Below are 14,941 nucleotides of genomic sequence, written 5' to 3' on the forward strand. Positions count from 1 at the left end.
TTCTCACCTCGGCAGCTTCAACATACCAGCAGTTTACGGGCCGGGCCCCCCACCATTGGCAGTCTCCTTTTCTAGGAGTCATACCAGGCTAGAATGGGGGACAAAGGGCACTAGTGTCTACTCACTCTGCCAAAAGAACCCCCACATCCACCCTTTACCGCACCTTAATAGAGAAAACAGCCAGACCACTCCCTTTTTAGTTAAAACACCCACGTGCACCATGGATATTTTGAGCCGTACAACTCAGTTATAGACTTTCTGCATGAAATTCATGTGTTTATTTTTTTTTTTTTACGGTGCTTTGAGGTTTGCTATTTTTAGTGTAGCCTTTTTACAATTCTAATCAAGTGGGGTGCAGGCATACCGACAACCAGGCCGAATTTGAGCATTTTCCCTTTTTTGTGACCAAAGGCCCAGTCACTGAATGTCTCTAAAAGATTATCCTGAGCACTTACACTATGTTGCGGGATGTGTAAAGTGGGAACCCCCCGCACCAAAAAAAAACAAAAAACAAAAAAAAGTACCAACCTTGCACTCCGCGGGTATGACCAATCGACGCACGCTTAAGCCAGCTGTTGCTCTTAAATTGGGAAACGAAACGTAGTTGAAATGTGCACGGGCGCAACATAACTTAGGTTATGTTTTCTTCGACAACAGATAAGGGCTGCAAACCTTTACCAATCAGTGTTATCTTTTTACGTTAATCACAAGTGGCACATTAGGTGTGTTATAAAGCATTCGCGAACTGACCCTCGTGTTTTTCCCTGGTGTTACCCCTTCAAATTGCACGCCACTTACTTCTTCAAGCTTACATTTCTGTGCTAAAAATGTGAGATCTCGTTTCGACCTAATCTCAATCTGAAATGCAGTTTATGTCCGGACTGAGGACTCAACATCCAGGTGCCTGTGGAACATTCACACCTAAACATCTGGATCCAGGCTGAATGTGGTGCGAAGGCGTCATCAGCTTTCAGTGGTTGAATAATGCACGGAAGTGGGGTTGCCACAAATCCGGTGACAGCACTCTGTGACTTCAGCTCGATATTTGGGTCTAATTAAACAGTGCCTTCAATTGAGGACAGACGTTGGTTTGAAAACTGGTGCCGAGTTGAAAATTGGTCCTTTTACGTGTTCCAAGGGCCAAAAGTGGAAGATTGCCTCCATTCCACAAATTGATCCATGCGCCCTACTGGCTCTGAATTTAAATCTGTGGTTTTGCCTTCCGCCCGTTCTTTTTCATTGCCCAACCATTATCCACTTTCCTTCCTAAACCCGTAATGATGAATTTGGGGAGATTTGAATGAATTGTGTGTTCTGTTCTCATCCTTCTGGTTTGTTCTTTCTTTGGCAGCAGCAAATTCGTAACCAGTCTGTATTTTCAGGAAAAATGGCCGGCCCGGTCCATATTACAGTAACAGGGGTCGAGGCCACTCTCAAAAGTAAGTCGTTTCCCCTTAACTCATTCACTGCCATTGACGAATTTACGTGTCTTTTCATAGTCCAGCTATTCAACGCCAGGAATTTATTCATATTTTTTTCAAATGTTATGGTAAAAGACGGTCTGAAAATGTCTGGCAATGAATGAGTTCAACTTGAAATGCTCTTCTCGCCATATTAGGAATTCCTCATTCCATTCATATTGTTGCAGCAAAATAAAGCCGAATTAACTCTTGAGAAAACATTCTGATCTTCTGGATGGTAGCATGTCTTGGGTTTGACTTGTTTCAATACAAGTTATTCTGCTATGATGCACGGATAGAAGATGGAGAGATTGCACCTTATTGACTTAACGGGGCTGTGGTTTGTTTCAGTCGAGAGGACAATAATCACTTCAGGCACCCGCAAAACGCGAAAGGGGAGTGGGAGCGCTCATCTGGGAAGAAGAAAAGCCAACCACCTGCTAAAAAGAACGTCTCCCCCGAGTCAGACAAAGCCTCTGCACACACTCCAAAAAGTAAGACTTTTATTTTTGTGGATCTTGAGCATCTCAGGCGATGGATTGGAGATGGCCATGTTTCCGCTATTCAGTTCATCCATCCATCTTTTCTCTACCGCGTATCCTCGCAACGGTCGCGGGTAAGCTGGAGAATCGCGGTTTTGGGTGTAAGACCGAGCTCTAATAAATGAATAAATAAATATAATTCAAACGTCCAATGAGACACAGCCGTTTGCGTGGAAGCATCTGTTTTTTAGATGAGGCATGAAATGCGAGGGGGTCACACACTAACATCACATGCCCTTTTTTTTTTGTGAGTTTTTGTAGGAGTGGGGGAAAGTGATAGCCTTGCTTTTTTTTTTGAGTTTGGCTTCACAACCTGACCTCCTTCATGAGAAAGTAGTTTCCGCGTGGTTCGACAATGTCACAGGGATCACTTTGGAGCCTTCCTTTCACATGCTTTCTTTGTATTTTTACAAGATTCTGCCAAACGTAGTTTGAAAAAGATGGCTTCAATTGATTCGACATGCTAAAGGTCATTTGACTAAGACTAAGTAATTTCTTTGCTTTGATTGCTGAGCTGTGCAAGTATATTTATGTGCTGAAAATGTAGTTCTTTGTTGTGCCAGCCTTTTGAAGAAGCAATAAACCAGTGAGAAAACAGTTGTACCTCCCACCTCCATCTGGAACACTAATTAGGCCAGTAAAGCATGCTGAAATGGGGTTCTGGTGATTTTTTTTTTTGTGTGTGTGTGTGCATACTACTTGCTGTCATTCTCACACAGGCAAGGAATGAATGACCCTTTTTAAACAATTTTCAGACTTGTTGGCTGAACCAACGTTTGGAGTGAAACATCACAATCACCTATTTCACTTTGGCCTACCTGGACACTATATGCTTAATTATAATAACTTATCGTAATTGATAGGGATGTTAAAATTGCCATAGCAGCAAATCTGTTTAATCCCACATGGTTTTCCATCTGTGCAGTTCTACTACCCACTAGTGGTTAGTTTATTAGTGCAGTTTAATTAGATGCATTTTTTTGTCGGCTATAACGGATGGATAGATGTATAAGACAGATGCTAATTGCCAGATAAAGGGGAACATAACACAATAGAGTTTCTCCACAAATTGACCCGATTCACAATGTGTATTAGCAAGTAAGTGCCTCAATATTAGGTGCTCGGTCATTGTAGGTCTTCTATTTCTTTGTGAATGCTCTTAAGTAGGGAAAAAAAAAGGTTTTTTTTAATGTTTTTTTTTTGTTTTTTTATAATATTGTGAGCTTTTATACAGTACCGTTAAACCTCCCCACAATAGTGTGATAATTATCGTACCGTGATGTTCATATCGTGATATTATCTTATCATGACATTTGGATATCTTGACATCCCTAATAATTGATATGATATGGTTTTACCTTAGCGAGTGACTGGCCACCATTGCGGGCAGTTTACCACCTCACCCAAGTTCAGTTGGGATAGAGGACAAGTGGTATGGAAAATGGATGTTTTTATCTTCACTCGGTCTAGAGTCATTTCCAGTTTCCTTAAATTAAACCAAACAACCTAACACTGGCGTCCGATTTCCATTCTTTTGATTTTGTCTTTGTTTCATTAGCTAAGCCTGTTGCAGTACCAACCCCGCCTCCAAGTGTCCCTGCAGAGGAGCCTCCCCAAACATCTTCATTAGTAAAGGTAAATAATAGTATTTGCTTCTGATACGCTCGTGTTGTCGGCTTTGCTCACTGTTGACATGTGGCGCGCCTAATGAGGCTTGTACAAAAACAAGAACTCAACACTGCTTAAAGAGTTAAGTTGTCTCTTTCTGCGTTTGGGGAGTCTTTGAAATCAGAACCAGTTTCTAAACCTGGTGACCTCGCCACTGACCCGCGACCTTTACACCACCAGGAAAAACCCTGTGACTCCGTACCAGAGAAGGAGGAGGCGGCTCCTTCCAGCACGGAGCCTGAGACAGCCCAAGACAAAGAATTAAAGGCGCGACGGTCGGAAGCCATTAAAGCCAAGGCTCTGGAAATTGAAAAGGTAATAAGAGTGGTTCATTATATTTTACCATGGGCTATATTATAGGCCTGTACAAGATAATACGTATTTTTCCACGGGCCTGTCAGCCTGTGCTGTCAAATGGATTCATATTATTAGTGTACACTATTCAGTTTGCCTATACTGCAAGACTACACCTCCTCAAATATAAAACGGTCCAGTTCAGGAGCATGTCTTCAAGCTGAGGTCGGGAAAATCATAGTCCTCATAAAATGACATGCATGCTCACTGGGGTGGAGCTGCAATACATGTGATTGGGTGTGATGACCATATAATGATGTAATGTCCAAGTCTGTACAGGTTGGACTACTGTGTATGCCCAAAAAGGTGTTTTGCAATGTCAAAATGATCCAATCGGTATATGAAAGGTGCCAGTCTGCATTCCAATCTGCCTGTAGAGAGACCTATGCTATGAACCACATTTCTAGGCCACACTATACAGTTCTTTCCTTTGCATTATGCCAGGTCGGTTTCTAAATGAGCACATTGTAGTGGCTTCTGTTCTATAAAAGTCCTCAAAAGTCATGATGAAATTAATGATACTCCTAGTGTCAAATCAAGCCCTTGACTTAAGTTTTTTCTCAGTTCTAGTAAAACAGATGCAAGAATCTGTCTGGTTATAGTCATTACCATCGTGATGTTGCCTAGAGTCAAATCAAAATAAGGCGAACAGTACACACTACCACCTGCCCGCCACTCGCAAGACATTTTGGCATCAAAATGCCAGTCAGCAGGTTGCGAAGCCCTGCTATTTGCCGTCACACTTTGTTCCCCCGCCCCTCGGTCCCTCCACGCTGCAGTACGTGCCACTTATCTGTTCCTGTTAAAGCAGGGCAGGAATTGGCCCGCGGGATGGAAGGCGGCCCACCCACAGTGTGGTACGTCTTTTGGCATTAGTGCGCACATGCTTATCCCACCAGTTCCCAGCGCCGCCACAAACGAGGGGCGGGAGGCAGCGAGCGCGCCGGTGCCTTTACGGGAACTTCTGCCCTCCGAGCTGTATGGATCAGGTAGCGGGCAAAGCTGGTGGGTAACTTAATAAACTTAATAAAATAAGACTTCAATTCGCATATAAGAAACCATACTTTCCCCATTTCTATTCCTAGAGCTGCAATCGGCTTAGTTTCTTCAATTCAACATTAAGTGTTTTTTTGTTGTTGTTTTTTTTTTGTTCTCCAATACTCATCAGCCTTTCTATGTGGATTTTTGGGGTTAAAAAAAAAAAAAGGGTCATCAAACCTTACACAAATACATCATGCCCATAAACATGAGTGGCATAATAAAAAAAACCTCCTTCCAAATATTGAATTCATGATGTCATAGATGGTCAGTGGAGATAAAGGACCACAGAACAAGCGATCATACAAGATAACGCTCTTGAAATATCCATTCGAAGCTCAGGAGTGATTCCTCAGGGGACTCCGCTGATGAAACTGATCCATTTTCACAATTAGCGGCTCTTCTACATGTTGCCTTAACAGGCAGCTTTTAATATCACTTAATGTGTTCCAGCCCTCAATTACAATGCTTGTTATGCAGGACCCCTGCCTGCCTCATTTGAGCCTCACATGCGAGGGCCGTATGTGTAATCTCACTCAGGGCCCCAATTTCCCAAACCACACCCCCCCTCCCCCCAACCCCTTCAGTACCCCTGAGTATGTTCACAATTTTGGACCTCCACAAACATCCGATTTGGGTCGAAGCCCACTTTTTTTATAAGGCCCCTTCTCTTCGTGTTAGTGCTCCTCTCGGGGCTTCTGACCTCCGTGGCCTCATAGCATCGGGTTTAAAGAGTTTCTAAACTCGAGAACCTCCATACAACACTTTCACAACATACAGGTCAAAAATCACCCTTTCTGTTTTTGCTAGTAAGTGCACTCTCACGTCTCCCATCAAGGGGAAGCATATGAGGTCATACTCAATTAGAAGGTCCTGTTCCAGCAACCCCCTCCATGTTTTTTTTCTTCTAACTGTGGACCAAGCATAATTTGTAAACCCGAAAACACTTTGCATTATGGCATGATTCAGATATGATTAGTGAGGTAGAGGCTTATGGCAACTTCACCAAATCCAGCTATCTTTTAAAAATAAAAGTCATACGCTAATGATACAGTTAATCAATTAGGTGCCCACTTAGCTGAATAGACATTCTAATTCCATTTGTCCCATCCAAGTCGGAACACTTTTGGGCCGTTCCGATTCGGAGGTTCCACTGTACTTGCTTTGCGTAAATGCGAGGAGAATTTTTCCAGGAAGATGTCATTGAAATGCCACCTGAGCTTTCAGCTGTGTCATGTTAAGCGCTGTTAGAAATGATACTATAAACAATCATGCTAAGATGTGGTTGCACACCCAGTATGCCGTGTATGTACTTCATGGCGCTGAGTACTGTCATTATGCGGATCATACGCATCCCACAGTCTAGGGTATTTCTGTCTTTTGCGGCCGACTCGTCTGTGAACACAAAGCACCTTGTTGCAGAGAGAGAACGGCGAGCATTCCAGTTGCGCTGATAGCTGTAATAAACCTTTTATCCTACCATTAATTTCCATTCTGTAATTTCCCTCCTGCACGAGCAACATGTAAAAAAAAAAAAAAGAACTAGTAGAGGCTTGGTATGCAGGAATGGAGCATGCTGTAGCTAGTTCAGATGGAGAATTTAAATCAGGAGATAAACGCGTAAAATAGGAGTTTAGGTATGTTTTGAAAAATATTCCCTCAGTATTTTGATTGCGATTTAACTCATTCACTCCCATTGACATATTTGTCTTTTCACATTCCAGCTATTCAATCCCAGGAATTTATATTTTTTTCACATTTTTTCGAACGTAAGGGTAAAAGAGGGTCTGAAAATGTCTGGTAGTGAATGAGTTAATATGCGATTTTTTTTTTTTTTTTTTTGGGCACGGTCCACTTCCTATGTATATTCCTTAACAAACACACGACACAAATTAATCTGTATTACAATTTGAGCACCCCCCACATCCATCCAAAGTCAATAAAGGCCCAATGATCGGAAATTTCTAAAAGTTAATCTTGGGGGATTTTATTTTATGTTGTCCGGTGTGTTAAAGAGTGATTTATTTATTTTTCCTCACCTCCTCCTAATCTGCGCCTGGTAGTTGCATTATCTCCTCTGTGTTTTGCTATAGATGTCATCGTATTTTTGTTACTGTGGTCTCTTGTGAATTAAGCTTCACATAATTCAACTCACTGCCATTGACGAATTTACTTGTCTTTTCACCGTCCAGCCATTCAATCCCAGGAATTTATTTATATTTTTTTCAAATGTTTTTTTTTTTTTTTTTTTTTCAAACGTTAGGGTAAAAGTGGGCCAAAAAATGTCTGGCAGTGAACGAGTTAAAGTATGACACAGTTTTAATATAGAGATGATTTTATTCCCTTCACTCTGTCAGTCACGTCTAAAATGTGATTATTTTTCAAGAAGGCTTTTCTGAGCAAAATTCAAATGGATGGTTCCACAATGATAAAAAGCCTCAGTGAAACACTGCGCAGTGTGTCTTGCGAAAAACAAACAAGCACTTGCGGTTTTCTATTTTCCTGTAACTGACACATCCCTGGAAGAAAGCCTTTTTAACCGGTTAACCTCACGTTCTGCTCAAGATGTTGAACGGTATTTCAAGCTGACAAGCTTTTGCTTGCGGTTTTATTGCAACCAACATGCCGTTTGTATTCCAAACACTTACGACTAGTTTATTTTTGTGATGGCGTTGCAATCAGAACACCTTGGGAGCCTCAAAAGGTTGACCGCAGTCCCTTCTAGGAAGAAGGTCAACCTATGATTTGTTCCATCTTCAAGGAAGAGATGAATAAAGAACATTTCAGCGTTAAACTGCCACCTTCATAAAATATTTACTGACATGCTTAACTGTCAACCAAGTGTGAAAATAGAAAGTTAAATACCGTTATTGGCATTTTATCATTTTTGTCCCATAAATGGAATAAAAGAAGTGAAGCAGCCTTCAGGTTTTTTGAGATTCTATTGTTTCATTTGATGCTTAATCCACACAGATGCAAATATAGATCCTTTATGTAAAGATAGGCGAATATATTAATATTTTTGGAGCAAATCGATTTTTTTTAGAGCAAATTGTGTCTTTAATTAGTCCGATTTTTGATCATACACTTAGTTTTAAGCAGCAGAGTCACATCCTGCCATCCCCAGAGACCCTAATTTAAGGGGTAAAGGTGATCTGGACTGCATTTAGTCACCCCTGGAGGACCTGGCTGTCCCGGCCTACTCCCTTGCCTGCTGGCATGGCCCTAAAAACCGTGCTTGGTCCCCAATTAAGCTCCCCCTTTCGCTCCCTCTCTCTCAGGTGATAAAGATGTTGTGAGCTCACACCTGGGACACCTACAAAGAACTTAACAGCCACTTTAGCTCGGCAGTAAAGTCCTCAAGGGATGTGAGAGCTTGTTATAATGTGTTGTGAAAGAATGCCGCAGTACGGCGAAAAATGTTGACACCTCGTGTTCTCCTTCTGTTATAGGCCAGCAGTCGCCTTGACTGCGCTGGCATGCACGGGTTCGCACACCTGTTTCGTGGAATACGGCACTTTAGCAGGAATGGGTTCATAAAGTTCACCTTCTACGAGAGCGGCGTTTAAATTTAAGCAGCTGCCAGTGTACTAGCTGCCTGGTTGTTTTCTTCTCTGTGCTCTTCTACACAGCGGGGGGAAAGTAAAGAGGAACATCCAGTCTTTAATTCAAGTGCGTTTATTCAGTGGGGGAAAAAAATCCACATTAATAGCTCGTTGACCTCAAATCAAGTGTGCGACAATTATTAGCACCCCTGAGGTTAATACTTTTTGTATACTAAAATTTCTGCCTATCTTTTTAGGCAAAATTCACAGGTAAATGATAACTAACAATGTGGTTCTTATAAAGTTGTTTATCTAAATCGCAATTCCACAAGACGGTTAACTTAAAAGTATTGGTGCTGCAAATGCTGTGTGTCAGATTCTGTACTTGTGTAATAGCTGCACTTTTTGAAGGGCTAATTCAAGCTAGCATAACCTAGCTCCACTTCATTTTAGGGCCGAACGATGACTTGCATTTGCAATATAATTGCGATTTGAGAGTGCGATTTTGCTTTAAATGGTCATTACTTTATCGACAACTTTCTAAACTAAGCTAACGCTGCATGCTCGCTTTCTTCCGCACTAGCTTTCTAACAATCTTGATCCTTTCCACTCCCAAGCCCTTTCCCCACTATAACATGAATATTGATTTTTTTTTTTTTTTTTTTTTTTTTTCAAACCGTTTTGTTGTTTTATATTTTTGTGCAGCATTATAGACAGGATTGCGAGACATTCGTCACAGTGGTGAAGATGTTGGTGTCCAAGGAGCCCACTCTGGAGAATCTTCTTCAAAGTTCTCTTAACGCAAACTTGTCGGAGATGAAACAGCACTGTTTCGCTGCCCTCAGGCACTATGTGAAAGAACTCGATGAGGCGCTGGAGTTGTCAGGCAATACAACTTAATGTGGACATTGGGTTGTTTTTCTATTTTTAATACCATTCTTTCACTGGAATGGCAAGTGTTATTTCATGGTTTATGTCATTGTCATCAAATCTGTTTTTGTTTTTAATAAGATATAACATACTAACTTTATATACAGTAAATATCACCTGCACTTTTCCACCTAACAAATGTGTTTCAGACTCCAAACAGTTGAAAAGTGCAGTGAAAATGCCTGTATAAAAACCAAAAATGATTTAGTGTTGAAGGTCCAAGTGCGTTTTATCTTGACGTTCGAGATGCTCAGATAAAAGTTAATGCCAGAAACTTTTCTGATAAGAAATTACAAGGGCATTGCACTGTAATTAGTAAACAAGCTGATGTATTTTAGGGTTACATCAAATTGTGTGCCCCTTTGGAGTGCCTTGCTGCAATGATTAAGACTTGTTTTCATGTTTTGCTGTATACTACAGGACTGTATAGTCATGAAGCGTTCATGTCATTTCTTAAACTCACTTGAATCTTGTACGTGATTGATGGTCAGCGCACGCTGCATCCCGACTAACCAAAAAATGTTTGATTGATCATCCAACACTAACAGTTTTACATCATATGTAATCAAACACTTGAACAGTATTGTGGGACCAATTTAAACTCAGCATGAGCTACTTTAGAGATCTTATCTTACAACATGCATCTCTGTTTTATTTTTATTGAAAAATACTCAATAAATATTACGATTTTAAAACGTTGAATCTTGAATGAAATGTTTTCTTCAGTTTTTTTCATTTTCACAGTCATTTTCATGTGTCAACTTCCTCTCCCAAAGAACACACATTAGGACATTATATTTTTTTTATTACAATTATGTTATCCTTATACTCCAGTTTATACATTTATACAGTTTACAATAGTTGCCTTACACTTAAAAATGACCACCACTTGAAGAAACAGTGTTTCTCTATGTTAGCGCTGCACAAGCCAGTTAAACGTCACATATTTAAAGACGAGGTCACAAGTCAAAATGTGTGGCACCTTCATCAAGGGCGGGAAAAAAAAAACCATCCTACCATTAGTTTAATGTTAATGCCGTTTTGGTACATAAGCATGTTATTAAGCCACGGATATTAACATAGCCACTTTTTTTTTTTTTTAATCTCTACAGTATATACATTTAGTATCAATATATTTAGATCATGATTTTATAAATTTGCATTACTCTGAAATAATGAATTTACCAGTAATGCCACAGAAGCGTACACTAACAAATCAGATATGATGTATGGCAAGCATGTAGTAGAACGCAGTCTCACTGTTTTTACTAGAGTAGAGGATGTGAATAACCCAAAGTAGAGAATAAAGCCTATGAAATGATACAGTTTTTATTTTTATGCCCTTTCTTCTTTTTGGATTTAGTCCGTTGGCCATAGGGTAGTGGAGAAATGCCTGCCACAGGGCTGGGCAAGTCTTCAGTATAGTAGTGTCTAAGCGGCCTTGGCTGAGGGATGGGTTGACCCAGGAAAAAGCCCTCCTCCTCAGAATCAGAAGAAGATGACGAGCACGTAGAGCACCAGTCGTCATCCTCCCCACACAGATCTAAGAACCTGCCCATGGCTGAGCCCTGAAGCCTGTAATCTGACATGGTGCCAGCCGGTGGGTGTCCATGGAAACCGTGGTCTCTCCTTGGACCAGGCGCATTCTGTCTGTGGTCCATTCCGTAGCCCATCTGGGCCCGCTCTTTTGGCAAAAGGTTAAGAGCGTTGTCAGAGCGAGACTTGCGGCTGCGTCGCCTCCTGTGATGGTGATGGCTGCGCCCAGATTGATTTTCCTGGTCCTTCTCCTCAAAGTGGAATGCTCTGCGACGGGTTCGTTCGCTCATCGGGGGCTGCCGCACCTGGAGGTCACTGTAACGGTCTAGCACGTCATCAGAGAATTTCACTTGCTGCTGTCTAGCTTGCGAACGTGTCCTCCTAAGGGCAGGAACGTGTGGTTTTGGTCTCTCCTCCGGGAGATGTATCGCCTCTTCTTCTGCAACGTTTTCCTCCACTTCCTGCTCAGATACAAGGCTCTTAAGCGAATTTGTACTCCTGTGTAACATGGATGAGTTGAGGGTTCCCATGTTACTTGTTTTCTCACAGTCCTCCGTCTCTAGCTCATGGAAACCTTTCATGGAGTACACCAAAGGTCTGTCTTTACCATCGCCGTCAACAGAGGTCCCTGAAAAAGAGGAAAGCATTTTGAATAATCCTGGACATACTCTGGTTATTACGTTGTTCTATAAAAATGGAACTATGTAGCTGCTCACCGGTAATATTGGAGAGGGCCAGTGAGTCCATAGAGTCTCGGACACTCTGATCCTTTTTCTTGAACTCGTCTGTTATGCACTCCAAAGAGCCACCGTACCACTGCGACTCATCTTCCATGCTTACTCCAGCTCCGTGGTCGAGCTCAAGCTCTTGGATCTTCCTGCTGCTTGCAGGCCCTGGGTGACTACCGTAGGCCGAGTCCCCTAGCCCGTCTTGTGACTGGGCCCAGTACATGTCAGCCTGGTACTTCTTGCTGGCCAGACTGCCCCTGCCTTCGCCACTACTGCTACCAGCTTTGAATGATTCCTGTTTTGATTTGCCGTCTCTATCTGCAACCCAAAAATCAGTGGGTCGGGAGTCACCGGCTTGTCTCAAGACCCCATTTTCCCCGAATTTCAGTAGTAACTGAGTCATGTAGTCTTCATGTTCCGCCCACTCTTCCTCCTGATCCTCGGGGGCCTCTGTCTCTTCGCCACGCCCCCTCCAGAAATGCTCGTCAGATAAATTGAAGTGGGCGAGCTTGTTGGTCATGGTGTCGTCAGGGTTTCCACTTAATCCAAGAAACTTGTAATTGACCGAAGGCGAGAAAAGAAGCGACTGGCGGCACTGGTCGGCCGATCGGCTGCTCTTGCCCATGCGCACGCTGCGGCGGGACTCGCGTGAGCGCGCCGACTGGAAGGCCGAGTCGGAGGAGTCGGAGGCGTGCACGTCCTCCCCGAGGCTGCATGCCTTAGAGCAGTAAATATGACCCTGGTGTGGCAGGAAGGGACAGCCCATGAGGGAGCTCTTACACTGGGCGCAGCTGAAACAGCTCTCGGTGGCATGCCAGTGGAGACCTTCGTAGGTCATCTGAGCATTGTCAACACCTGAAAAATAAGGAACTGTTTAATGGATTGCAAATATAACCCACAGTCACCAATCGATTTCTCTCCTTGGCATTTTGGCACAGTTTTAGCATCTCTCAGAACTTGAGCAATTTCTGAGGGTATTGCCTTTTCGGTCTTACCAATATGTTCTCCACATGCCTCACAGTACTCTGCGTACAGAGACTGGAAGCAGCCACAGCAGTAGGGGCGTCCGTCCTTCATGATATAACGCTGGCCCCCCAGGATGGTCTCGCATTCAAAACAGGCAAAGTGCTTCATGTGCCAGTGACGCCCCTCGGCCTCTGTGCACTCATCAGCAAAGATGATCTGTAAGGCAAGTATGTTTATGGGTTTATTGGCTTATTTCCAGCTTGGCCGGGTCCCTATCCGCCACGAATAACGGAGGTCGAGTCATTGGGGCAATAAACAGAAAATGATCCCCCCCAAACAACCCTTTAGACATTACAACTAATTATAGTTCTCCTAAGGTTGTATAGTTATGGATTAACCTCATCGCAGGCTGAGCAGCGAGGTTTGAGGAGCTCAGCATGGTGCCTTCCACAGTGGATCTTCCCATTGTGGTAGAAGTAGATCAAATCCACCAGAAGTTCGCTGCATGTGGAGCAAGCAAAGCACGCCGGGTGCCAGCACAATCCAGGGCCCGACCTGGCTGCGAACACTGCCATTTCTCCACCGTTGATAATCTCGCCGCACTGCAAAAACGCACGTATAATTAGACCTTCCACAAATGATGTGAATATTGAATATAGAAATGATAAAATATAGATACAGAAATACCAAACTGAATATTCAAAAACTAGATGGCCTCTTTTGTTTTTTGGCGAGAATGTCATTGGTCACAGCTAAGTTCTAAACTATTCTAACCACCGTGAATAGGATACAAAAGATACGCAATCTCCAAGGAAAGCTTTGTCATGGCTGTTTTGACAGGTTTTATGATCCCCCCGAAGAGGGAGCAGTGTTCATTGTTAAATACTCAGTAGAACACTGTACTGGACCACTGGAGCCGAAAAGACATTGGCTGCGAATTTAGCTTGAATGTTGGGATCTTGAAAAACACACAGATGTACAGATGATACTGAGCTCTTTATTTGAGCAATGATACTTCAGCCATGAAGACTAGAATTGCATCCTACATCATATTTTGTGATTAGTCTTTAACTCATTCACTGCCAGACATTTCCAGACCGATAGAAATAGAAACAAGTTCCAGGGGTTGAACGTCTGGACTGTGAAAAGACGAGTAAATTTTGTCAATGGCAGCGAATGAGTTAAATGACATTGAATCGGATGCCTGTGAATGTAATGATTCAGAGAGGCGAGTGAGTGTACTGGGTTCTGCTGGGATCCACTGCGGTACGTACATGCTCACAAACGCTGTTCAGACGACCGCGGGGCAGCAGTTTCGGAGCGCCCCTCCCCAGGGCTTCCTTCTTCCTCTGGACACTGAACATATGTAGCTCCTTCTTCTCTTCCTCACTGAGAGACTGGCAGTAACGAATCTGGCGATGAATGAGACCATTCTGAGTTTATACATCGGACAATTTGTTCGAATGGGTCAAATGTTGCCGCGGCAATGTTAGTTAAGAGTACGTGGCTGTAAATTTAGACTCGGGAGAGGTGAACAAAGGCAACTCTTGACCCTAGCTTGCCCTTCCTACTTCCCTAATACATCTCCACCCACTGGCCCTGATTGACAACCTGATTTTTACAACAAGGCCTCTTGATCTTTCTCAAAGACTTAACAAGAGGCAAAGCAGACGTTTACACAAACAAGGGCCTCTGTTTAGAGTGAAATCAAGAAGGGCGGCGACAAAGGAAAGGAGCAAGCCGAGTGGGAGCGCGGTGCCACGACAGTGGTGGTGGCATCACATAAAGCCTCTTTCAATCAGCATCCCTCTCCCCCGCTGAGCCGTCCTTGTAAAAAAAACACCGCAATGACAGGAATCCAGCTGGAGGTGGAGGGGGGGGGGTTCCGCCAAACATCATAAAAGCATCCAGTCAAAAGTTGCATTGTGCCCACGCTACAAGATGTCTACAAGATGGTGCGACCACAATCCCACAGCAGGATGTCGACCAGGATGCCAAGGGGGTCAGTGAAAAACTGCACTGAGTGTTGTTTCTAATACTTCAAGACATATTGCAAACTTGTCAACAACTGCGTCGCTCTTTTCTCCCACAATTGTCCCATGGGTATATATTAGGGCTGTCAAAGTTAAAGCACTAACTATGGAGATTAATTTAAATTGTATAATGCACTCAAA

The 14,941-nt window shown here is 42.9% G+C and overlaps 2 protein-coding genes across 9 annotated transcripts in view; one reads left to right on the plus strand and one right to left on the minus strand.

Annotated features, from left to right (window-relative positions):
- The window catches only part of LOC147149070 (uncharacterized), a 51,702-nt gene extending 41,463 nt beyond the window's left edge, over positions 1 to 10,239 (plus strand). For all 5 annotated transcript variants that reach the window (XM_086027553.1, XM_086027556.1, XM_086027555.1 and 2 more), the window contains exons 6-10: positions 1,383 to 1,439; positions 1,812 to 1,954; positions 3,561 to 3,637; positions 3,851 to 3,985; positions 9,313 to 10,239. In XM_086027553.1, coding sequence (XP_085883679.1) covers positions 1,383 to 1,439; positions 1,812 to 1,954; positions 3,561 to 3,637; positions 3,851 to 3,985; positions 9,313 to 9,507 — 607 coding nt within the window. In that variant the 3' untranslated portion in view covers positions 9,508 to 10,239. The remainder of the gene's footprint in view (positions 1 to 1,382; positions 1,440 to 1,811; positions 1,955 to 3,560; positions 3,638 to 3,850; positions 3,986 to 9,312) is intronic.
- Positions 10,240 to 10,325: 86 nt separating this feature from the next.
- prickle1a (prickle homolog 1a) overlaps positions 10,326 to 14,941 on the minus strand; it is a 28,844-nt gene continuing 24,228 nt past the window's right edge. For all 4 annotated transcript variants that reach the window (XM_086027548.1, XM_086027546.1, XM_086027549.1 and 1 more), the window contains exons 4-8: positions 14,042 to 14,179; positions 13,166 to 13,369; positions 12,797 to 12,983; positions 11,790 to 12,656; positions 10,326 to 11,701 (exon numbers count right to left, since the gene is read on the minus strand). In XM_086027548.1, coding sequence (XP_085883674.1) covers positions 10,848 to 11,701; positions 11,790 to 12,656; positions 12,797 to 12,983; positions 13,166 to 13,369; positions 14,042 to 14,179 — 2,250 coding nt within the window. In that variant the 3' untranslated portion in view covers positions 10,326 to 10,847. The remainder of the gene's footprint in view (positions 11,702 to 11,789; positions 12,657 to 12,796; positions 12,984 to 13,165; positions 13,370 to 14,041; positions 14,180 to 14,941) is intronic.

Source organism: Filicampus tigris, chromosome 4 (genome assembly GCF_054856515.1).
Source record: "Filicampus tigris isolate MCC_2025a chromosome 4, RoL_Ftig_1.0, whole genome shotgun sequence".
NCBI lineage: Eukaryota > Metazoa > Chordata > Actinopteri > Syngnathiformes > Syngnathidae > Filicampus > Filicampus tigris.